At 37.5% G+C, this 26,975-nt stretch overlaps 1 protein-coding gene across 1 annotated transcript in view; it reads right to left on the bottom strand.

The window, feature by feature from the left end:
• Positions 1–26,975, bottom strand: part of LRP1 (LDL receptor protein 1) — a 340,609-nt gene that overhangs the window by 10,739 nt on the left and 302,895 nt on the right. Inside the window, exons 70-77 of the mRNA XM_070103701.1 lie at positions 25,394–25,551; positions 24,752–24,836; positions 21,450–21,526; positions 20,458–20,559; positions 15,372–15,632; positions 13,883–14,028; positions 12,984–13,098; positions 12,230–12,412 (exon numbers count right to left, since the gene is read on the bottom strand). Of these exons, the coding sequence (XP_069959802.1) occupies positions 12,230–12,412; positions 12,984–13,098; positions 13,883–14,028; positions 15,372–15,632; positions 20,458–20,559; positions 21,450–21,526; positions 24,752–24,836; positions 25,394–25,551 (1,127 nt within the window). The remainder of the gene's footprint in view (positions 1–12,229; positions 12,413–12,983; positions 13,099–13,882; positions 14,029–15,371; positions 15,633–20,457; positions 20,560–21,449; positions 21,527–24,751; positions 24,837–25,393; positions 25,552–26,975) is intronic.

Here is a 26,975-nt window from a genome sequence, read left to right on the forward strand (position 1 = left end):
TCACTAATATTTTACAGAATTAATTATCCACCACCATGTGTCTATCAGTTTTTATTTGTCCCATTAAGAAAATATTATAGCCCACATAACTTCCAAACAGCTCATAGGACTAGATGTATATACCTGTTCCTTCTCATTAATTTTAGGGAATTTTCTACGACATACAAAATCTTAATTTAGGAAAATAGGAATAGGTTAACCAAGGGAAAGTGGAGAAAAATCCTTCTTCCATAAGTCATGCATGTTGTATGAGGTAACTCAGATGCTAGGAGCAAGGGGCTAGTAACTCCTTTTCCTGTATAAAGTACTAAATGAAAAAAAGAAAAACTACCATTTCTTCTTTTTTGAGTCATCCTGCCTCAGTGGGAGATGGCCAGTGTGTTAAAAAAGAGTAGGTTAATTGATGATAATGTCCAAACTAATGTGTTTCAATGAACTTTTGACAAAAGATGATTGTTGATAAACTGTCTCTTACATCCTAGTTTGTAAAACAAATGGCCTTCTCATAACACAATAAGTACTAGTCTCCCCTTCTCTCTATTCAATAAATGACTCTTGAGCAGTACTCTAGCTGCCCTTACTGTTGACCTGCTGACCCTCATGATGCAACCCATCCTCCAGTTTTGGCAGCCACTTTCACATCAAACTGCCATATGTATATTTCTGCATAATTACCTGGCAATGACAAAGTTATTAAAGACAGGTGGCTTATGTCTGGCACCATGGAGCACATGTGCAAATTTGGTTCATGCATTATTTACACACCTGCTAACAACTGTGGAGGATGGATTACATAATGCCTTTAAACACCTATAACAGGATGCTTGGTTAATTTTCACTTTTCCTTTGTTACTTGATTTTTGTGACTTCTCTGAGTACACATGAAGTAAAATAATTTAGAATAGCTATTAATTTCATATTTAAGTCATTATTTCTTTTAATTTGATGAATATTACATGAAATGATAACCTATTATGACCGTATAATATCTAACCTTTACTACAGTATCATGCTGTTAAAGAGAACATACATTCACAGAGGTACTACACTTTGACAGTACTGTAATTTCATAGGATTAGTTAGGACTGCATGTTTGATTAAAATAAATTCCCCGCCACTGGCTAAACGTTAATATTATATATGAATGTATACAAGTTAACCATTATTATAGCTGCAGGTCTATCATTAATGCTTTATTGATCTTTTGACTACATGGTGTACAAGAGAGTTACTCTATCATGTCTAACACAACAGTCTATAAATGTCTCAGTACAGTATATTTAAATTATCAATGCTGCTAAAAATATATTTCCTAAGACAACACTGCTGATATAGGGGGTACAAAAATGGACAACAGGGAGGAAGGAATTGGGAAAAGGAATGAGGATGGAAGTGGGAGGAAAAGAATGGGGAGACAAGGATTAGAGATGGAGGTTGGGAGCAGAAAAGGGTGAGGAAGAATGGTATAAGATACCAACACAGTGATAAAATAGAGACACATGCAATATAATGTGATCTTTCATGGACAAGGTTTTTGCCCTCAGTGGGATTCAAGTCATCAACAGATAAACCTGAAGAGAGAGAGAGAGCATGCATATATAGGGAGCACAGTGAGGTGAAGGGATAGGTGGTGGGTGTAGGGTCTGCCTGGCTTTGGTTGGTCTAATGCAGTGCTTCACTGAACTAAGTGGGAAAACTATTCTAGGAGCTTCCTGGCAAGGGGCTCAGCTATGTTGTAGAAGTTTTTCTGGTTACAATTGTTGGATATGCTAATGCATGCTGATTCTCTTCCTCTGGGTGTCTTCTTCTTTGACAACGAGTAGTGGGAGTTTTGATGAAAAATGCAGGTGTGATGAATGGTTTTGAAAACTGACAAGTTGAAGAATTGAGACACTTATGCAATATATGGGAATCTTTATTGAAACATTTTGCCACACAGTGGCTTCATCAGTCCAATACAAAGCAGGAAGGTATAAGGAGAGGATGAGTTTGAGGTAATCCGTCCCTCAGCCTGGAATTGATGTGTTCAGTCCATCACACTTGTAGGAAGTACAGCATAGGGCTAGAGAGGTGGCTCATATGCTGCAGTCAGGCGAGTCAAAGCAGGAGGAGGTGGGATCACAGTGGGACCATCCACTAGTGTAAGTAGGTCTTCGTCCAAAAGTTGGACAAGTGTTGAAGAATTCTTTGTATCAAGATCCCATGATGCTGTGGTGTCTGATGGATGTGATAAATGGTTTTGAAAACCGGCAAGTTGAAATGTCTCAATTCTTCAACCTGTTGGTTTTCAAAACCATTCATTATATCTGTCAGACACTGCAACATCATGGGATCAAAGAATTCTTCAACACTTGTCCAACCTTTGGATGAAAACCTGCTTACACTAGTGGATGGTCCCACTGTGATCCCACCGCCTCCTGCTTTGACTCGCCTGACTGCAGTATATAAGCCACCTCTCTGGCCTTATGCTGTACTTCCTACAAGAGTGAACTAAACACATCGATTCCAGGCTGAGGGACTGATTACCTCAAACTCCTCCTCTCCATATACCTTCCTGCTTTGTACTGGACGAATGAAGCCAGTGTGTGGCGAAATGTTTCTTCAATAAAGATTCCCATATGTTGCACAAGTGTCTCAATTCTTCAAAAACGCAGGTGTTCAGATCATCACTTATGCTGGCATATTAATGTTCAGAAATGCATTCATATATTTGTTACAGTTGTTGCATGGGATTGTGTATACTCCTGCAGTGATTGAGGTTTTTGCACTGTCCTTTTCTGTAGTGGTGGTTATAGCCAAAAGCATTGGCAAATTGATGTTATATGTACAACATCTGCAATCTATGACAAAATGAAGTTTAGTGAAGATTTGTTTGATGAAACAGCATTCCTCTAGAAATTCACTACTGTAGATACAAAGAGTACATAGGAAAAAGCCTACGATGACTTGATGTTTGGTCTTAGTGTCATGTTGTGAGTGAATGCAGCAGATCATGTTGGTGGGTTTGCTGTAGACTTTGAACCTTGGCTCATGGGCCACTTTGCACAATAGGAAATCTAGGAAAGGGAGTGTATCATTGCCTTCCTTTTTGGGTGTAAATTTAATAAAAGGGTCAACTAGTTGTATTGAGCTATGATGAATTTGTTGTCAACATAGCAAAACCAGATGACTAAGGAAGGGGATGATGGAGGAATGGTTTTCCTCCACCATACTCAGTCATTTGGTTTTGCTTTCTTTATGACATACGCATCATACTTCTAGGAGAGATTCAACATTCATACCATACCCCCGGCCGGGATTGAACCCGCGGTCATAGAGTCTCAAAACTCCAGCCCGTCGCGTTAGCCACTAGACCAGCTAGCCACAATAAGATTCATCTAACTAGGTATATTTCTACACCTATGGTGTAGAAATACACCTATGGTGTAGAAATATACCTAGTTGGATGAATCTTATTGTGGCTAGCTGGTCTAGTGGCTAACGCGACGGGCTGGAGTTTTGAGACTCTATGACCGCGGGTTCAATCCCGGCCGGGGGTATGGTTTGTTTGCAATCGTGTCATTATGATTTCTTGAGTCATGTTGACGGCAGTGAAGGGACTTGAGCTAGAGTTCGTCATAGCCACGCTAGCTGGAGATTCGTCTGTAAAAATTTGCATTTGTGGTCACAGTGGTGCCTGTGCTAACCTTCCTATGGTGTAGAAATATACCTAGTTGGATGAATCTTATTGTGGCTAGCTGGTCTAGTGGCTAACGCGACGGGCTGGAGTTTTGAGACTCTGACCGCGGGTTCAATCCCGGCCGGGGGTATGGTTTGTTTGCAATCGTGTCATTACGATTTCTTGAGTTCAACATTCATACCCTCCAACACAGATCAAATCAGGTTCGAGCCTTCCATTTGATTTACACCCAAAAAAAAGTCAAAAGAAAACTCCTTTTCCTTGATGCTCTACTGTGCAAATCAGACCATGAGCTAGGGTTCAAAGGGTAAAGTAAACCTATCAAACAACACAATCTATTCTGCTTCCACTCAACATAACACCAAGACCAAACATAGTCATCTCGGGTTTCTTCCTAGGTGTTCTCTGCAGTAACGAAATCCTAGAAGAATGCTCTTTCATCAAATAAATCTTCACTAAACTTCATTTCATCAGCCAGACAAGACACCACCAAAAAATATACAGTCATCCTAAGAACTCTGTTAGCTCACACATCTCTAAATACTCCCTCCAATACAAAATTACAAGGTCACCAGAAAAGGACATCAATAAAACTAAACCACTGTAGGAGAATATGCAATCCTGTGCAACAAGTGTGACATATACATGTAGGTGAAACATCTAAAGACCTCCACATATGCATTTCTGAACACCAATACATCAGCAGAAGTGATGATTTGTACAATGCCTGTGTTTTACACCAAAACTTCCACAGACAATTAACAACAAGTGTGCACAATTTACTGTCAAGGAAGAAGATACCCAGACACAGAGAATCAGCATGCATCAACATGTCCAACAATTTCAATCAACTGCCTCTACAACAGAGCAGAGTCCCTTGCCAGGAAGCTTCTAAATCAAAATATTTTATCCACATAGTGACAGTTTAGTGAAGCAATACATTAGACCAACTGACCAAAGCCAGGCAGACCCTACACCCACCACATAACCTGTACCTTACCTGTTTATTCACCTCACTGTGCTCTCTGTATATGCTCACCCACCCTTTTCAGGTTTATCTGTTTGTGACTTGATAAGCCCCACTGTGTGGACAAAACATTGTCAATAAAGGATCATGTCATACTGCATTTCTCTCTCTTTTACAACTAAGGAGAAAGAGAAAATATATGGAGAAAAGAGGGGACAGAAAAAATTGGAGGAAGGAAATACATGGCACAGCCAACATGTGGAAAAGACAAACGATTTGCAGAGAGAAACTTTAGGGATGATTCTCCTGTAAAAGAGACTTCTTCACTCAGTACACAGAGACAATGTCTTCTTAGTAAACACCAAAACTGCACAGTTATATTCTCATACTCATCAACATATTTTATCATTGATTTTCTCTTGTATTTTATGTACAGATTAGCAGTTTTTAGGCATTTGAATTTGTATTTTGTCCAGCTGGGTATCCTTTCTGGACATCAAGTGTGTAGGATTGTCCATGTGTGATGCAGGCATTCATGTTGTGAGTATACTTAATGGTGTTCCTACAGTGTGATCTGTAGGTTGCAGGTTTTTTCATGTGTTTCTGGTCATAGGCATGGCATGGTATGATGTAGACACTGTAATCTGTAATCCTAGGCACATCTTTGATGGTGCTTAATGTGATGGTCACACTTACGTTGAACTTGGAGTGTGATATATCCTGTGGTATACTGTGATATACTGGTGAAATGAAGATTTTGTGAGTTTGACCCTGCAGTTATGGATGATGTGGAAAACTTTGGTGTCTAGATGTCTTTTAAAATGCTATGCTCTTTAAAATATTCTGGGCTACATATTTTGTAGGCACATAAGAACATTTTTGTGAGTGTACTACACTTGGTTCTTTGTGGGGTTTATGTCATACTATGCAGTGCCTGTAACCAGAAACACATGGGAAAGACCTGCAGCCTAAAGATCAGACTGCAGGAACACACTAAGTGGTACAGGACTCGCAGCATGATCAAGGCATGCATCACACAGGAACAAGACCTCACACCTGATATCCAGGAAAGATGCCCAGCTGATCATAATGACAATATGATGTAGACACCTGGAAACTGTGGTCATCTATATACAAAATGCAATCCAACAAAATCAATAAGCTTTCAGTTTAGCCAAATGTTTAGTCCAACTTCTTTTACATAAAGACGTTACCAACAGCATGCACAAGGACCAGTAGTTTTGTAGTGCCATATTACATGCTGCTTTGCCCTCACTGACCTGGTCATTCACCTGACTGTGATTATATAAGTACATTTGTTGTCCATACCTCTGTATTGAGCAAAGAAGCTTTTTTTTTTTAAACCTTAGAAACATCCCAGTAAAGTTCCTCTCTGCAAATTGCATCTATCTTTTCTCAAGGGAGAGGGGATGATGGAAGAATTGATAAAAAGGGAATGATAGAGAAAGGCAGTAAAAAAGGAAGATAATGGGAGACATAAAAGGAAGAAAACATGCATCAGACTGAACAGTATCGGAGGCTGAACCCCAACTTACTCGTGCTGTGTGAGTGGCACACACCATAGGAAGAGACCTAAAGACAGATTATTGATTACTGAAACACTCATGATGGTCTCACTAAAAATAATCCATGTAAGTTTGGCAATACTGCATTATACTTAATCTATATCACCTGAATTTTAGTTTTAAGTACTACATTCATTCACATCAACATTATGAACCCTCTACCCAGCTAAACTCTGATGTAAAGATTGAGGCCATATGTATCAGCTGCTGCCACCTACCAGTGCATATGTATGGTTCTTTAATTGCTCTGTATTTTTAAGTTTAATAATAAATAATGCAAATTTTTATATATTTTGTCAACAGAAGGTCTCATAAATATATAGAAAGGAATGGGAAATATGGCATAAGTTAATAAAAACAGCTTCATTTAATCAGGTCACAGAAGCACAGCATATTATAATGTGGATGAGTTAAGTAACCAGCACAGTAAATGAGCAGCTTCTAAGCCACCATTTCAGAACAGGTTACCTTGCTATAAATGTCATCTGTATAATTTTCAGACTATCAAATTTTTCATGCATTAAGTCCTGAGCCCTTATGTGATACTATACTCCAGTAAGATCTCTGTATAAGGAAATACTGATGACCAAGAACACACAGGAAACAGTTAATGATAATTGGCCCATACAAAAGAAAAAGAGAATAATAACTAGAACAAGGAAACAAGACAAGTAATGTTAAATAATGCCCTATAATCTAAACATAATTAATCTTACAATAAACAGTGACTATTCATGCTTAAAAAATAACCTGATAAGACTCAAAATAAGAAGCATGCATATGGAATAAACATCAAAGTATGATTAATATGTTAAATATCAATATAGGATTGATATGGAGAGAAAATCAAAGTACACAAGGATATCAGAGAGCAAGAATATTTTGTTAAAAAAATTACTCATAAATGTATTCAAATGAATAAAATTCCTAAATGATATGCTCATTGGCAATAAAACTATTTCAGATAAGAAAATTGTCCAGAAACTTGAGACTTGCATACCAACAGGCATGTATAGACCATATCTTCCCTAACTGTAAGAGAGCTGGAAGCTACCATACAGACAGGAAAGACTGAATAGAATGCAGAGGGTAATGGTACGATAGGTGCCAAAGTGGGCATAGATAATGAGAAATACTGAAAGATCAGTGGTTGATTTTCTGTTGTTCTTGATATGCATCAATGACCTGGAAGAAGCTGAATCACCTATATCACTAATTCATGAGGGAGATACCTAAAGAGGGCAGTGAATGGCACTTGGATGACCTTTAATAAGCTACAAACATAGTCAGCAAGGTGGTTATTTGAATACATTTGCAAATGTAAATGAGAATAAGAGTGAGATGTGATACAAGCATACCACTAGAAGTACATGTCATATGTCATTGAACTTATATAACTGATAACTTGTGAAGTGTGTTCAAGAACCTTTGCAAAGATTCATTTAGGATTATGCATAACTTTAGTTTGGCCAAATTTGGAGCTGGTGGTGCCAGCATGTAGCCTGTGCCTGATCAACACTAACAGTTTACTGAGCAGATATAATTGGGCCTTGAGGTGCAGTAATTAGTAAAGTTGACTGATAAAGAGTTAAGAGGTGGCAAAGAACTATGACTCGACCTGTGAACACAACTAGAAGAGTACATCATACTGAAATTTTATTACGATGTAGTGTTAGTATACAAATCAGATTGCAAGGTAACTTCATTAGAATCAGATCACCACTTTCCCACTAGTGTTAAAATGACATGCTCTGACTGCATCACTGAAACATCAAAATAATACGGTAAACTTGCTGAGATTGATATAAGATTTGTAATTTAATATTGTGGATAATCTGAATCTAGATAAATTGGACTTTACTGTACAGACAGGCCCCACTTTACATTGTTTCACTTTACAGCATTATTGCTAATGTAAGAGTTTTCAATAATACTCATTCTTCATTGTAGTAGGTTGGTAGACAGCAACCACCAAGGGAGGTACTACCGTCCTGCCAAGTGAGTGTAAAACGAAAGCCTGTAATTGTTTTACATAATGGTAGGATTGCTGGTGTCTTTTGTCTGTCTCATAAATATGCAAGATTATAGGTACGTCTTGCTACTTCTACTTACACTTAGGTCACACTACACATACATGTACACGTTTATTTATACACACTCATCTGAGTTTTCTTTGATTTTATCTTAATAGTTCTTGGTCTTATTACTTTTCCTTTTATATCCATGGGGAAGTGGAATAAGAATCTTTCCTCCGTAAGCCATGCGTGTTGTAAAAGTCAACTAAAATGCCGGGAACAATGGGCTAGTAACCCCTTTTCCTGTAAAGATTACTAAAAAGAATTAGAAGAAGAAAACTGTCAAAGTGGGAAGTCTGAATGTGCGTGGATGTTGTGAAAATGATAAGAAAGAGATGATTGTGGATGTTATGAATGAGAAGAAACTGGATGTCCTGGCTTTAAGTGAAACAAAGCTGAAGGGGGTGGGAGAGTTTCAGTGGAGAGGAATAAATGGGATTAGGTCAGGGGTTTCAAATAGAGTTAGAGCTAAAGAAGGAGTAGCAATAATGTTGAAGGATAAGCTATGGCAGGAAAAGAGGGAATACAAATGTATAAATTCAAGGATTATGTGGAGTAAAATAAAGATTGGATGTGAAAAGTGGGTTATAGTAAGGGTGTATGCACCTGGAGAAGAGAAAAGTGTAGAGGAGAGAGAGAGATTCTGGGAAATGTTGAGTGAATGCGTGGGGAGTTTTGAATCAAGTGTGAGAGTAATGGTGGTTGGGGATTTCAATGCTAAAGTGGGTAAAAATGTTATGGAGGGAGTAGGTAAATTTGGGGTGCCAGGGGTAAATGTAAATGGGGAGCCTTTAATTGAGCTATGTGTAGAAAGAAATTTGGTAATAAGTAATACATATTTTATGAAAAAGAGGATAAATAAATATACAAGATATGATGTAGCACGTAATGAAAGTAGTTTGTTAGATTATGTATTGGTGGATAAAAGGTTGATGGGTAGGCTCCAGGATGTACATGTTTATAGAGGGGCAACTGATATATCGGATCACTATTTAGTTGTAGCTACAGTTAGAGTAAGAGGTAGATGGGAAAAGAGGAAGGTGGCAACAACAAGTAAGAGGGAGGTGAAAGTGCATAAACTAAGGGAGGAGGAAGTTTGGGAGAGATACAAGCGACTATTGGCAGAAAGGTGGGCTAGTGCAAAGATGTGTAGTGGGGGGGTTGAGGAGGGTTGGAATAGTTTTAAAAATGCAGTATTAGAATGTGGGGCAGAAGTTTGTGATTATAGGAGGGTGGGGGCAGGAGGAAAGAGGACTGATTGGTGGAATGATGAAGTAAAGGGTGTGATAAAAGAGAAAAAGGTAGCTTATGAAAGGTTTTTACAAAGCAGAAGTGTTATAAGAAGAGCAGAGTATATGGAGAGTAAAAGAAAGGTGAAGAGAGTGGTGAGAGAGTGCAAAAGGAGAGCAGATGATAGAGTGGGAGAGGCACTGTCAAGAAATTTTAATGAAAATAAGAAAAAAATTTGGAGTTAAACAAGTTAAGAAACCCTAGGGAAAGTATGGATTTGTCAGTTAAAAACAGGGTAGGGGAGTTAGTAGATGGGGAGAGGGAGGTATTAGGTAGATGGCGAGAATATTTTGAGGAACTTTTAAATGTTGAGGAAGAAAGGGAGGCGGTAATTTCATGCACTGGCCAGGGAGGTATGCCATCTTTTAGGAGTGAAGAAGAGCAGAATGTAAGTGTGGTGGAGGTACGTGAGGCATTACGTAGAATGAAAGGGGGTAAAGCAGCTGGAACTGATGGGATCATGACAGAAATGTTAAAAGCAGGGGGGGATATAGTGTTGGAGTGGTTGGTACTTTTATTTAATAAATGTATGAAAGAGGGGAAGGTACCTAGGGATTGGCGGAGAGCATGTATAGTCCCTTTATATAAAGGGAAAGGGGACAAAAGAGAATGTAAAAATTATAGAGGAATAAGTTTACTGAGTATACCAGGAAAAGTATAAGGTAGGGTTATAATTGAAAGAATTAGAGGTAAGACAGAATGTAGGATTGCGGATGATCAGGGAGGCTTCAGAGTGGGTAGGGGATGTGTAGATCAAGTGTTTACATTGAAGCATATATGTGAACAGTATTTAGATAAAGGTAGGGAAGTTTTTATTGCATTTATGGATTTAGAAAAGGCATATGATAGAGTGGATAGAGGAGCAATGTGGCAGATGTTGCAAGTATATGGAATAGGTGGTAAGTTACTAAATGCTGTAAAGAGCTTTTATGAGGATAGTGAGGCTCAGGTTAGGGTGTGTAGAAGAGAGGGAGAATACTTCCCGGTAAAAGTAGGTCTTAGACAGAGATGTGTAATGTCACCATGGTTGTTTAATATATTTATAGATGGGGTTGTAAAAGAAGTAAATGCTAGGGTGTTCGGGAGAGGGGTGGGATTAAATTATGAGGAATCAAATTCAAAATGGGAATTGACACAGTTACTTTTTGCTGATGATACTGTGCTTATGGGAGATTCTAAAGAAAAATTACAAAGGCTAGTGGATGAGTTTGAGAATGTGTGTAAAGGTAGAAAGTTGAAAGTGAACATAGAAAAGAGTAAGGTGATGAGGGTTTCAAATGATTTAAAGAAAAATTGGATATCAAATTGGGGGGGAGGAGTATGGAAGAAGTGAATGTTTTCAGATACTTGGGAGTTGACGTGTCGGCGGATGGATTTATGAAGGATGAGGTTAATCATAGAATTGATGAGGGAAAAAAGGTGAGTGGTGCGTTGAGGTATATGTGGAGTCAAAAAACGTTATCTATGGAGGCAAAGAAGGGAATGTATGAAAGTATAGTAGTACCAACACTCTTATATGGATGTGAAGCTTGGGTGGTAAATGCAGCAGCCAGGACACGGTTGGAGGCAGTGGAGATGTCCTCTCTAAGGGCAATGTGTGGTGTAAATATTATGCAGAAAATTCGGAGTGTGGAAATTAGGAGAAGGTGTGGAGTTAATAAAAGCATTAGTCAGAGGGCAGAAGAGGGGTTGTTGAGGTGGTTTGGTCATTTAGAGAGAATGGATCAAAGTAGAATGACATGGAAAGCATATAAATCTATAGGGGAAGGAAGGAGGAGTAGGGGTCGTCCTCGAAAGGGTTGGAAAGAGGAGGTAAAGGAGGTTTTGTGGGCGAGGGGCTTGGATTTCCAGCAAACGTGCATGAGCGTGTTAGATAGGAGTGAATGGAGACGAATGATACTTGGGACCTGACGATCTGTTGGAGTGTGAGCAGGGTAATATTTAGTGAAGGTATATAGGGAAACCGGTTATTTTCATATAGTCGGACTTGAGTCCTGGAAATGAGAAGTACAATGCCTGCACTTTAAAGGAGGGGTTTGGGATATTGGCAATTTGGAGGGATATGTTGTGTATGTTTATACGTATATGCTTCTAAACTGTTGTATTCTGAGCACCTCTGCAAAAGTGAAAGTATTTTCTTTTTGGGTCACCCTGCCTCGGTGGGAGACAGCCGACTTGTTTAAAAAAAAAAAAAAAAAAAAAAGTAATGTGTGTACTGTATATGCACTTTTTAGGCCTACAGCTATTGGTTATTCAATATATGATATTGTAAACATGTTATCAGGCTTTTACATGCATTTGAAAGTGCAAAAAGGCTGTTTCACTGTACAGAGATTTTCACTTATACAGCAGGTTAGGTTCTGGGCTACAGCTGTAAAGTGGGATCTGCCTGTAATTGAAAAGCTAAAGTATTACTATAATAGCTGGGGTTTTCTCTATTTTTATTATTACAATCATAACTAAGTGTTAAAGTGTCATATGGGGTTTTCTTTACAAAATGTTTCTCTGTAATCAAACTTTGCTTAATCTTTCACTGATATGAAAATTCCTATCTAGGTCATGAAAATGAAAGAAATATAAGACTAAGCAAAGATTGATATGACTAGTGGTGGTGCAGACTACACTAGCTTACCGAGTCGTGCAGGGTGAAGACAGGACTAGGGTCATCCTCATGGTCATCAGATGCATGCAGGTACATAGGATTGGTCATCTCCACTGTGCCACCATTCTCCTCTAAACGTACATGACTAATGCCCTTTGCTCGTTGATGCTGCCACAGCCATGCAACAACAACTGCTACCACCAACACCACAATCTGGAAAATTATATATGCTAAAGAGGGAAATATTTTATGCAGTGTTCCTCAAAATTTGCAAATATTTATAATTACAAAAGTTGTCAGTTTCCCTATTTTAAAAAGGTTGAAAAGACTTTTAAACAGGCAAGACCAGGATGTGTATGGAGTAGTTAACTCCATACACAAATTTATATGTAAATATTGTAATATATGACAAAAACCACGCAGTTCAAGAAATATCTCGTGGCTCATTTTGCTTTAAAATTTCACATTCTTCTCAATAACTCATGTACTTCATATTACTGATCCTTCCTAATTCCTCTTCTCTGAAAATTTGACTTTTGAATATAAAATTCCAGTAATTCATGTTTATTTCCCATCACAGTAATTTAATTGTCCATAAGAATTAATTAGCCTTTCTACAGAGCTATCAAAAATAATGGAACTAATATAAAAGATTAGGGGTCCCTATTAAAATATCACATATACGTATATTTTTTTTTTTTTAACAAGTCGGCATAAGACATCATTATATTTCCACATATACATGTGTATGAGAAAACAAAAGCAAAATAAAGGCTATACTCACAGCAACAAAGACACCTATGATGACAGTAGCAGTGTTGGGTGCTATGTTCTCCACCTTGTTTGCCGTGATATTTTCTTGTGTCTCACAGCGGGAGCCAATGTAGCCTTCAAGACAACTGTGAAAACATTGAGATTGAAGAAATATGCAAGTTGAAATTAAAGCACTAATTCTAAACAATGAGACTTTTTGAACTAGTTTTTATTCCATTTACTTTATCTGTCTGAGAAAAATTGAGAATATATCCCATAGTTTATTTTCACAGAATGGCTCACTATTGTCTCACAAAGACTCCAGAGTACGTGTCTGACAGACACTCCCAGAGTATGTCTCTCAAAGACTCCCAGAGTTGTGTGTTGTTACTGGGATGGACAGTATAAGCTGGCTTAAATAGACTCATGAGAACACACATTAGGACATATTACCAAGATTTATACTATAGTATAAGCTGAATGTCATTTAAATTTTTTTAAATTATTACTTGTATTATACTTTTCCATCATTACAAGATGATATAAATTTATAATACATTATAGACTGCCATGTTTGCTTTGATGCAAATACGGCAGTCATCCACAGCAGAAAACCAATGAGGCAGTATACACAAACATCAACACATAGGAAAATGAAACTTATGACAATGACATTTTGGATCAAAACTTCATCATGAGTTTTATTCACTTATGTGCAGGTATTTGTGTACTGTTCCAGTCATGGTATTGTGCCTTTTTATTCTTCAATGAGAAGGTGTCTGGGCATAACCACTGGACAGGTGGATCCTCAACTTGATACTAGTACCATGCCTTTGGGGAGGCTACAATATCCTTTTTATCATCATTATTATATTATTGCTTTACTTATATTTGTTAGTGTTATTACATGTTTATATTTAATAAACTCACATGCAAGTAGGCTGTAGAGAAGGATCAGGATTAAGACTGCAAACTCCACCATTGAAACACCAACTCTCCTTACACACTGCTCGTACACCACAGTTTTCACCAGTCCAATCACGGCTACAATAGCATGTAGGTACCCCTGAATTTATCTGCAATATTTCAAAAATATTTAAAGCTGTACACTAGTAAAAAAAAAAATCAATATTTTTTTATCTTTGAAACAATATTAAAATTTAGGTGATGTAATGCAAAGTTATTAGATATGACAGCACTGTATAATAATCTATTTATTCAGTAACTTAGATACATGCTTCTTATAGTGTAAGAATACAAAACACTGGACAATGCGTCATAAGTAAGGTCCCATGAAGACTAACCTCATCATTATGGATAAACTATCACCATCCAGCACTTAGCATAACACAGTAATATTTCAGGAAAGATATAAATTATGCCACATACATTGTCTCACTGGAGAAAGAGGCTAGTAACTCCTCCTCCTGTATAAATTACTAAATGTAAAAGGAATAACTTTTGTTTTTCTTTTCAGATCACCCTGCCTTGAAGGGAGATGGCTGGTGTATTGAAAAAAATCATAAACAAACCATCAATAATTCATGTTTTAGGAAGACCAGTAATAGCAATGTCTGACAAATAAAACAAAACTATAGTCACTATCATATGTACTTTCCAGACCAGCAATGAATACAACCTAAACTCTATCTTCTAATGCAATATATTATGATACAGAATTATAATTATAATACCTTGGGCAGTACCTTGCCCAAGATATTGTGCATACTATGAACTCCCAATTGATACTATTACTATATGATACAGTTTTGTTAACTTTATGTAGTGTTTAAATCTGCAATGTGGAATTTCTTTTTTTTTTTTAAAGAAAGTAAGACTTGTACATAATTAAACTTCAACACTCATAACTTCATTTTTGCCCTCGTCTACCCATACCTCACATGTGGAATCAGCGCACTGGGAATCCACTTCAGCAACTCTCAGAACAATCACAAACTCTAATTATAGGCAATACAACAGTTTCTAATTTTAACAAATGTTTTGTTGTTAAATAAGTGTACTAATCAACCTTCTCCAATCTGCTAATTGCCAGTGCTAATTTTTGGTGAATACTCTGTAAATTATTCTGTAACTTATTTTTAATTCCCAAACAATTCTTTGTATTAGATCTCCATGTACAGCTTCACAACTATGTAGCCTGAGTTAAGCAGCTTTATTCCTAGCCTAAATTTTCCCTAAATGATGTTCACATACTAAAGGCTTTCAATTTATTGTACCTTTGTTGTAAAATTCAAATAAACTTGTTTGTTTGCTTTTAAATCATATTTTCTCTATACACACTAACCTAAAAAAATATTTGGTAGAATACTAAACATTACTATATTCTCAGCAATACTTTTTGTATTTACTCCAAGTAAAATTATTTTCACAATGAAAAAACAGAAAGTATATATATTACCTGACAGACACCCCCATGTAGGCAGTTAAGGCTTGAACATGAAGGATCACTGGGTGTGGCCAATATATTACACCTGCTACCTATGTATTCCACAGGACACTTGCATAACTGCTTGTCATCAACATTAACACATGTTCCACCATTTTTACAAAAATTAGAAAGACAAGATCCTGTACTTGGGATAGCTTCATCACACCGCAGGCCAGTGTAACCTTCCTCACAGTCGCATACAGGTCCATCCTCAGTAATGCGGCATGTACCCTAATGACAATAGCATTCATTGGGATTAATATTGTACAGCTATACATTGGTAGTATTTTTGTTATGCCTAAACATCGCAGTTTTTAACAATTCAATATTTAGTATATTGTAAGACAAGAACAGGGTAATATTTAGTGAAGGGATTCAGGGAAACCGGTTATTTTTATATAGCCGGACTTGAGTCCTGGAAATGGGAAGTACAATGAGTGCACTTTAAAGGAGGGGTTTGGGATATTGGCAGTTTGGAGGGATATGTTGTGTGTCTTTATATGTACAGGTCTCCCTCAACATTCGCGAGGGTTAGGGGATCAAGAGTCTCGCGAATGTTGAAAAACCGTGAATGTTTGGTGCCCCAATATATTGTAGGGAAATATATTACAATACTGCTTCCTTAACTTGTTGAACCATGAATAATCATAAAATACATGAAAACGTCATAAATTGTACTAAATATATACATGTTATGCTTTAATAACGTATGTTATTTAATAACATGTATGTTATTAAATAAAACAGACTCCACCACTGCGAGTCCCTACTACCCTCCCTCCGACCCCCACAACTGGCAGCCAGCCCTCCCACCACTCAGTGAGTTGAGTGTTTTGTTTGTTCATTATTTGCTATTAAACTACAGAATAAATAATGTAAACTCATCCATGACTGCATATTGGAACGGCTATTAGGAAAGGTATTAGACGGTGACATCATGTGTTTACTCTTGAACACTGCAAAGAATCGAACATTTCTGCTATTGCTAATAATAACAATAATAATAATAATAATAATAATAAATACGATATAATTGAAGAAGGAAATTGTACAAAAATACGAGGGAGTGGTTGACACATCGTCAGTGTGACTTTGTTTATGCTGGAGTGAACATTAGTCTCCCTGCTCTTCCAAACATTTCACAATAATTCAGCGGTTGAGGCAGTGGTATTTAATAACATATATGTTATAAATAATAATAGTACATGTTATTATTAATAACATGTATTATTATTAACATGTATATATTTAATAACATATATGTTATAAATAATAATAGTACATGTTATTATTAATAACATGTATTATTATTAACATGTATGTTATTAAATACCATTGCCTCAATCACTCCAGTCACACTCAATCTACAAGCACCAAACACAATGAATTATTGTGAAATGTTTGGAAGAGCAGGGAGACTAATTTTCACTCCAGCATAAACAAAGTCACACTGACGATGTGTCAACCACTCTCTCGTATTTTTGTACAATTTCCTTCTTCAATTATATCATATTTATTATTATTATTATTATTACTACTATTGTTATTATTAGCTGTAGCAGAAATGTTTAATTCTTTGCAGTGTTAAAGAGCAAACGCATGATGTCACCGTCTAATACCTGTTCGAATAGCCATTCCAATATGCAGTCATGAATGGGTTTACATTATTTATACTGTAGTTTAATAGCAAATAGTGAATAAACAAAACACTCACCACACTGAGTGGTGGGAGGGCTGGCTGCCAGTTGCGGGGGTCGGAGGGAGGGTAGTAGGGACTCGCAGGTGGCGGGAAACTTAAATATGATTTGGCGGCTGGGAATTTGGTGGCTGGGAATTTGGCGGTTGGGAATTCGCGAATGTGTGAAGCCTGTGAAAGTTAAAAACGTGAATGTTGAGGGAGACCTGTATATGCTTCTAAACTGTTGTATTCTGAGCACCTCTGCAAAAACAGTGATGTTTGAGTGAGGTGAAAGTGTTGAATGACGATGAAAGTATTTTCTTTTTGGAGATTTTCTTTCTTTTTTGGGTCACCCTGCCTTGGTGGGAGATGGCTGACTTGTTAAAAAAAAAAAAAATAAGTGAAAAATATTAACATCATAATGTAATGATTTACTCATGAAGAGGGAACATTTGGTCCTAAGAATCATTGCCTCTGCAGCCAGGTTCCATACCAGGCATACCAGCCAAAACCATGTCCAAGCATGGTTTATTAACTACAAAATTTGGAAAAACTGTTAATTTCTGTGTAATGACAGATTCAAAATGGAGGGGCAAGTGTTTTATAGGAGAAGTCTGAGGACATGATTAGCGAATAGAGTGGAGGCTCTTGTAGCAGCTGGAATGCTTACTTAATTTTAAATTAGAATTTGAAAATAGTATAAAATTCTCCAAATTACCAACTTCTGAAAGCTTAATAGGGTAGTTTTATGAATGAATGGGTAGTGTCTTTCAATGAATAACATAGAGGGCATACTAGCAAAATAGCCAGGAACCGGATTGGTTTGAGCACTGGATTAAGTAAAAAATAGGCCTTAAATTGCATAAAATCACTATTACATAAAGTGCTCCCCAACTGCCAATGTCATGCTTACATAATAAATATTACATCAAATTTGAAATTTTTTGTCATTACCTTTAGAAAAGACAATTCTACCATTTTAATTTTTTTTTTTAAGCCTCCACCATGAACTGTGCTGAAAGACCCACGTGGGTTTAGCTCTTCATGAAACGTAACTACGAAAAAGCTGAAAATTTTAACAGTTCCTCCAATATTTATAAAGAAATTATCTTGCCCTTGCTCCATGAAGTACAGTTTGACTGATTTTAGGCACTCTCAGTAATTTAGGTGTTTGACTTACTCAGCATGGACAGTGAAATTTCTTCTGTCTATACTGTGGTCTTAAACAGGGCTGCTGGTCTACACACTATTCCTGGTTAGCACATATAAGTGCATTAAAGAGTATCATTACTGGCTTGGCATCTCTTATTTTTAAGGCTCATGAACAAGGAGGCTTTAGGAAAGGTAGGGGGTGTGTGGACCAGGTGTTTACAGTGAAACATATAAGTGAACAGTATTTAGATAAGGCTAAAGAGGTCTTTGTGGCATTTATGGATTTGGAAAAGGCGTATGACAGAGTGGATAGGGGGGCAATGTGGCAGATGTTGCAGGTGTATGGTGTAGGAGGTAGGTTACTGAAAGCAGTGAAGAGTTTTTATGAGGATAGTGAGGCTCAAGTTAGAGTACATAGGAAAGAGGGAAATTATTTCCCAGTAAAAGTAGGCCTTAGACAGGGATGTGTGATGTCGCCGTGGTTGTTTAATATATTTATAGATGGGGTTGTAAGAGAAGTAAATGCGAGGGTCTTGGCAAGAGGCGTGGAGTTAAAAGATAAAGAATCACACATAAAGTGGGAGTTGTCACAGTTGCTCTTTGCTGATGACACTGTGCTCTTGGGAGATTCTGAAGAGAAGTTGCAGAGATTGGTGGATGAATTTGGTAGGGTGTGCAAAAGAAGAAAATTAAAAGTGAATACAGGAAAGAGTAAGGTTATGAGGATAACAAAAATATTAGGTGATGAAAGATTGGATATCAGATTGGAGGGAGAGAGTATGGAGGAAGTGAATGTATTCAGATATTTGGGAGTGGACGTGTCAGCGGATGGGTCTATGAAGGATGGGGTGAATCATAGAATTGATGAGGGGAAAAGGGTGAGTGGTGCACTTAGGAGTCTGTGGAGACAAAGAACTTTGTCCTTGGAGGCAAAGAGGGGAATGTATGAGAGTATAGTTTTACCAACGCTCTTATATGGGTGTGAAGCGTGGGCGATGAATGTTGCAGTGAGGAGAAGGCTGGAGGCAGTGGAGATGTCATGTCTGAGGGCAATGTGTGGTGTGAATATAATGCAGAGAATTCGTAGTTTGGAAGTTAGGAGGAGGTGCAGGATTACCAAAACTGTTGTCCAGAGGGCTGAGGAAGGGTTGTTGAGGTGGTTCGGACATGTAGAGAGAATGGAGTGAAACAGAATGACTTCAAGAGTGTATCAGTCTGTAGTGGAAGGAAGGCAGGGTAGGGGTTGGCCTAGGAAAGGTTGGAGGGAGGGGGTAAAGGAGGTTTTGTGTGCGAGAGGCTTGGACTTCCAGTAGGCGTGCGTGAGCGTGTTTGATAGGAGTGAATGGAGACGAATGGTTTTTAATACTTGACGTGCTGTTGGAGTGTGAGCAAAGTAACATTTATGAAGGGGTTCAGGGAAACCGGCAGGCCGGACTTGAGTCCTGGAGATGGGAAGTACAGTGCCTGCACTCTGAAGGAGGGGTGCTAATGTTGCAGTTTAAAAACTGTAGTGTAAAGCACCCTTCTGGCAAGACAGTGATGGAGTGAATGATGGTGAAAGTTTTTCTTTTTCGGGCCACCCTGCCTTGGTGGGAATCGGCCAGTGTGATAATAAAAAAAATAAGAAAAAAATATTATTTAAACTATAATATTTCTTGCATTTGAGATACTTGCATATCATTTGTGTTGCCTGAATGCAACATCTACTGACTAACTTTCCATTCTAACACCTGGTTTTTTATGTTTATTAATATGGATATGGATAAAAATGAGCATCTGCAATAATGCTAACCTGTGACCACTTTCAAAGGTTTACTTGCAGCCCAGCCTGAGATCAAACTTCATATTAGTATGTTTGGTAAATGGACACAGATACAACTAATATGACATTTTATTGTGGTAATGTTTTGCTCTCCAGGAGCTTTGTTAAGCGTTTATGACTTGATAAAGCTCCTAAAGAGTGAACAGTTGCCACAAGACAATGTCACATTAGTTGAATCTGTGTCCTTTTACCTAGCATTCTGTTGGTAATTCTACTTTCACATTAATATTTCATTCATGCTACAGTAAAATTTCAGTCTGTAACTCCTTGTTTAAGTAAAAAGGAAAGTAGTGATAATGAACTGAACATCATAACATGAAAATTTTGAACATGGGCATTACCATATATAAATACACATGTACTACATAAATGTATAGTACAAAGAAATGCTAGTGGTGACTTACGCGATGGCAAAAGCGGTCACAATCATTGTGCTGGCACCTCTCCCCACTGTAGCCAGGATAGCACCTGCACTGTGGATCTTCACCAACCAGATGACAATCTCCCTGTGTTATACAACCATGCAAACCACAAGCCTTCAACTAAATTCCATAATACACTGTAGATGCACTAAACTACATTACTTGGAAATAAATCAATACATGATATATCAGGGAGATTTGTTTTACTATAAACTTAAATTAAACACTATAATAAATTAAAAAGACTTTAAAGCTTCATATAAATCACATAAATTTAATCAATGTAAAATTTAAGGTTTATAAAAGAGCATGGAAAGACAATACTAAAAGAAAACTTTGTACCATTTACTGCTCAACAAAATGGCCAGAAATAATACATAAAAAAGGTAATGACCCCAGGAGATCCAAAATAAATGGCAAATTGATAAAGCTGTTTTATATGACACTAATTATGATTACTGCAATACAAATATTTATAAGGTGATGTAAATATGTTTAATATTATGTGAAGCCTAACTTCCCTATATTGTAAAACTTAAAATTGTTGCAATATTTCTGTTTCATAGTTTATAAACTTACTGATTGTAAACAATCTCAGATATGGATCACATAATTTAATAAGCCATTCATGACAATATGGACAGTTGTGAAGTAAATTTATTACTAAAATCTACCATTGCTAAATACTCACTTATTTAATTGTTAACACATAGGTCATTTCCCACTATAACTGATATTTACTGACTCACTTATTCAGGCTTTCCAGGCTCTTGCTTGCTCTTTTAAAATCATGCATGACTGAACAAAGATTTTAGAGTAGAAATCATAATAATTCCAGCTACTTTAACATTTACATTCCCCAAACACTATGAGCAACAGGACTAAAGTGAAATTATATTAAAAAGCAATTAACTAAACAATTTAGAAAATCTCATGAGAAATGTTCAGCGTAAATAAAACTTTTAAAACCTTACATGTTCACAGAAGGTGTCACATACAAAGTGTTCACAATTCAGTCCATGGTAACCAAGAGGACAGCCACAATCCACACCTGTTGAAATCATTGGCATTTGATTTAGTAATATGTAAAACCTATATAAAAACACCAGCAAGTCAACATCTCTGAAGAATGAGTGGAGGCGAAAAGTATACTTTTCACCTCCACTATAATGCCTGCACTCTGAAGGATAAGTGGAAAATTTGTGCTTCTATGAATTGTTAGAATTACTAAGTCCATGCACCTCTTTTCAAATACAGCTAGGAAATAAGTGATGGTGAATGTACTTTTCTTCTTTACGTCACTCTTTTTAAAAACAAAAATTCATAAGCCTGAAACACCACTATTATTGAAATTTGCTATATTGAGTAATGCATTAAAGAATAAAAATAAATAAAAAGGCACAATACCATAACTGGAACAATACACAAATAATCCGCACATAGGAGAAAGAGACTTATGACGACATTTTGGTCCAACTTGGACCATTAACTAGTCATACAGTTGTTAATGGTCCAAGTCAGGCAAATGTTGACATAAGTGTCTTTCTCCTATACAGTGGACCCCCGCATAACGATGGCATCGCATAGCGATTTTTCCGCATAACGATTACTTTTATCGCAAAATTTTTGCCCCGCATACCGATTAAAAACCCGCATACCGATTTTCGTCCGAGACGCGTCCAATGTGCCCTCAGCCAGCCTCACATGTGCCGCTCCGTCCCATTGTTTACCAGCCAGCCTCCGCGGTAACATCCAAGCATACACTCGGAATATTTCGTATTATTACAGTATTTTCGGTGCTGTTTCTGGAAAATAAGTGACCATGGGCCCCAAGAAAGCTTCTAGTGCCAACCCTACACCTCAAAGGGTAAGAATTACTATAGAGATGAAGAAAGAGATAATTGATAAGTATGAAAGTGGAGTGCGTATAGCCGACCTAGTCAAGCTGTACAAGAAACCCCAATCAACCATCGCTACTATTGTGGGCACCAGAAAGACAATCAAGGAAGCTGTTCTTGCCAAAGGTTCAACTGTGTTTTCGAAACAAAGATCGCAATTGATGGAAGATGTTGAGAGACTCTTATTGGTGTGGATAAATGAAAAACAGATAGCAGGAGATAGCGTCTCTCAAGCGATCATATGTGAAAAGGCTAGGAAGTTGCATGACGATTTAATTAAAAAAATGCCTGCAACTAGTGATGATGTGAGTGAATTTAAGGCCAGCAAAGGTTGGTTTGAGAGATTTAAGAAGCGTAGTGGCATCCATAGTGTGATAAGGCATGGTGAGGCTGCCAGTTCGGACCACAAAGCGGCTGAAAAATATGTGCAGGAATTCAAGGAGTACATAGAAACTGAAGGACTGAAACCTGAACAAGTGTTTAATTGTGATGAAACAGGCCTGTTCTGGAAGAAAATGCCAAGCAGGACCTACATTACTCAGGAGGAAAAGGCACTCCCAGGACATAAGCCTATGAAAGACAGGCTTACTTTGTTGATGTGTGCCAATGCTACTGGTGATTGCAAAGTGAAGCCTTTATTAGTGTATCACTCTGAAACTCCCAGAGCGTTCAGGCAAAAGAATGTCCTCAAGGATAATTTGTGTGTGCTGTGGAGGGCAAACAGTAAGGCATGGGTCACTAGGGAATTTTTCTATAACTGGTTACACCATGCATTTGCCCCCAATGTGAAAAATTACCTAACTGAAAAGAAATTAGAACTTAAGTGCCTCCTGGTGTTAGACAATGCCCCTGGTCATCCTACAGACGTGTCAGAGCGACTTTATGGGGACATGAGCTTCATTAAGGTGAAGTTTTTGCCTCCTAATACCACTCCTCTCCTGCAGCCCATGGACCAGCAGGTTATTTCCAACTTCAAGAAACTGTACACAAAAGCTCTGTTTGAAAGGTGCTTTGTAATGACCTCAGAAACTCAACTGACTCTAAGAGAGTTTTGGAGAGATCACTTTAATATCCTCAATTGTGTAAACCTTATAGGTAAGGCTTGGGAGGAAGTGACAAAGAGGACCTTGAACTCTGCTTGGAAGAAACTGTGGCCAGAATGTGTAGACAAAAGGGATTTTGAAGGGTTTGAGGCTAACCCTGAGAATCCTGTGCCAGTTGAGGAATCCATTGTGGCATTGGGAAAGTCCTTGGGGTTGGAGGTTAGTGGGGAGGATGTGGAAGAGTTGGTGGAGGAGGACAATGAAGAACTAACCACTGATGAGCTGCTAGATCAACTTCAACAGCAAGAGGCCACACCTGAGGAAATTGCTTCGGAGGAGGGGAGAGAGAAATTGAAGAAGTTGCCTACTTCAAAGATTAAGGAAATCTGTGCAAAGTGGCTTGAAGTGCAAACCTTCATGGATGAAAATCACCCTCACACAGCTATTGCAAGCCGTGCTGGTGATTATTACACTGACAATGTTGTGAAACACTTTAGGCAAGTCATAAAGGAACGAGAGGTACAGGCCACTATGGACAGATATCTTGTGCGAAAGAAGTCCAGTGACTCTGAAGCTGGCCCTAGTGGCATTAAAAGAAGAAGGGAAGTAACCCCAGAAAAGGACTTACTACCTCAAGTCCTAATGGAAGGGGATTCCCCTTCTAAACACTAACACACTCTCTCCCCTCCTCCCATCCCATCAATCATCACCAGATCTTCAATAAAAGTAAGTGTCATTTAATTGTGCATGCCTTTTTCAGTTTGTGTGTATTAAAATTAACATTTCATGTGGTAAAAAAAATTTTTTTTCATACTTTTGGGCGTCTTGCACGGATTAATTTTATTTCCATTATTTCTTATGGGGAAAATTGATTCGCATAACGATTATTTCGCATAACGATGAGCCCTCTTGCACGGATTAAAATCGTTAACCGGGGGTCCACTGTATGTAGGTTATTTGACTCCTTAACATCTTTTTTTTTTTTTTTTTTTTTTTCAACAAGTCGGCCGTCTCCCACAAAAACAAAAACAAAAAAAAATCCCATTTAACACTTAAACTGTCCCAATGTAGATCTACGTTCACTCGCGTAGCGCTCCGAACGTAGATCTACATTTTATTTTACATTTGAAGGAATGTAAAATAAAACGTAAATCTACGTTCAGAGCGCTAAGCGAGTGAACGTAGATCTACGTTTGGACAGTTTAAGGGTTAAGAATAAATGTCTTACCAGACCCTGTATAGTTTTAAACAACAATCTAATTTATTATAAATATTTAAATATTCAGCAGTGTAATTATTACATATTAAATAACTAAAGATTCATAGAAATATTACCTCCTTGACATTCATCACATTTTGTTCCTGTCCACCCTCTGTCACATTCACAAATTGGAACAGCCTGTCGTATCTTGCAAAATCCCTGTAAAAAAGTTACATATTAAATATCATTGTGTCAATGAATAATAAGTAATGACAATCAATCATAATAGTGTTCTTGTTATTCGTAATATTTAGTTATTGTTCTTTTGTTTAGGAATAATAAGTAATGCCAATTATAATAGTGTTCTTGTTATTCTTAATATTTAGTTATTTTTTTTGTTTAGGAATAATAAATAATGCCAATCATAATAGTGTTCCTGTTATTCTTTATGTTTAGTTATCATTCTTTTATTACTTATTTTTTCAGCTACACTTCAAAAATCACTAATTATCCTACCACTCATGTTCAGAGAGCAGCAGAATTCATAAATTCATGAATAATTCAAACAAATCACATTTTCTGTTGTGTAGCATTTTCAGTACAGAAGTAGTAGTATGTCCTTGAAATGATCAAGTTATTGTCAGTCAACGGAATAAATGCTATTAGGGTACTACTAATAATAGCAACTCATACATGTTCCTCATAAAAGCAAGCTTACACACTGAGACTAGCTCTTGTTTTTCATCAACATATATTGTGAAGCTTTCAAAACTCACATGACTGCAGAAATTATCACAGATGGAGATTTGGCAGCGATCGCCATGGTACCCTGGAGCACAGGAGCAGTGGGCCCGGCGTGGGGGACCGGCAAATATGATGCATTTTCCCTCATTCTCACACACATGTTCAGTGCAGGGATTCTCACAAGCTGTTCCTGGAGAATATTCAACAATTTTAAACAGTTTTAATCAAATACAGTGGATCCCCGCTTAACAATCACCTCCCAATGCGACCAATTATGTAAGAGTATTTATGTAAGTGCGTTTGTAGGTGTATGTTTGGGGGTCTGAAATGGACTAATCTACTTCACAATATTCCTTATGGGAACAAATTCGGTCAGTATTGGCACCTGAACATACTTCTGGAATAAAAAAATATCGTTAACCGGGGGTCCACTGTATATATGAAATGTGCAGATCAATATATCATACAGGCAGGTAGACTAAGAAATCACAATACCATGGCTGAAACAATTCACAAAAAAACTGTACTTAGAAGAACATTATGACAATGTCTTGGTTGGTCCTGGATCACTATAAAGTCACAATCTGACTTGCCAATGGTCCAAGATGGACTAAAACATCATCCTAAGATTCCTCTCTTATGTGTATTTCACTAGGTGTCTGGTGAATTGCACATGGGTCCAAGTATAGGAGGGCACTACTTACACAGCAGGTTAAGTTCTGGGCTACTGCTGTAAAGTGAAACAGCCTTTTTCACTTTTAAATGCATATAAAAGCCTGATAACATGTTTACACTATTAACTATTGTATTCTCTCATATCTAGGCCCAAATGTACCACTCACAGTTTATCAGAGTGAGCTGAGCTCATGGTGTAGATCTACGGTTTGGACCCTGAACGTAAAGCCGTAGATCTACGGGACGGACCCTGAAAGGGTTAACTATTAAGTGAACTAGGCCTTAAAAATGCATATACAAAACAAATATTACTCACTTTAAAATATTGACATTCTTAGCCATTAGTGAGCAGTGAGTATATTTATTGTAGGAAGTCTAAATAAATGAAAAATGGGTATAACTGAAAACCACTGCATTAACAAAACAATGTAAAGTGGGGCCCCACCTGTACTTGAAACAATATTGATATGATTAGTATATGATTAGCAGTGATATGATTAGTACTGATGTGATTAGTATGTTATGATTAGTATTTCTTAGTATTTGACTGGCTCCTCCTCCTCTTACTACCTCCCCACTACTACTACTACCTCCCACCTCCACTACTACTACTACTACCACCTCCTGCTTATATATACTCATCCTGCTCTCCTTTCCATTAGTGTGACTTTGTAAATGGTCCAAGTCGGACCGAAACATTGTCGAAGGCTCCTCTCTTCTATGTGTGGGTTACTTGTGTATTGTGTATTATGATTAGTAGAATTAGTATGATATGATTAGTATAATTAGTATTGATATGATTAGTCTGTCACCCTCGGTAGGAGGTGGTCGGTCCCTCAAGCCTAGGCAAGGGTCCAGACCTTATAAACTAGAGTAGAGGTGAGATGAAGCAGCTGGAGTTCATGTCACAGGTGAGTGATGCCCATGAGTGGGCATCAC

This window comes from Cherax quadricarinatus, chromosome 86 (genome assembly GCF_038502225.1).
Source record: "Cherax quadricarinatus isolate ZL_2023a chromosome 86, ASM3850222v1, whole genome shotgun sequence".
Classification (NCBI taxonomy): Eukaryota; Metazoa; Arthropoda; class Malacostraca; order Decapoda; family Parastacidae; genus Cherax; species Cherax quadricarinatus.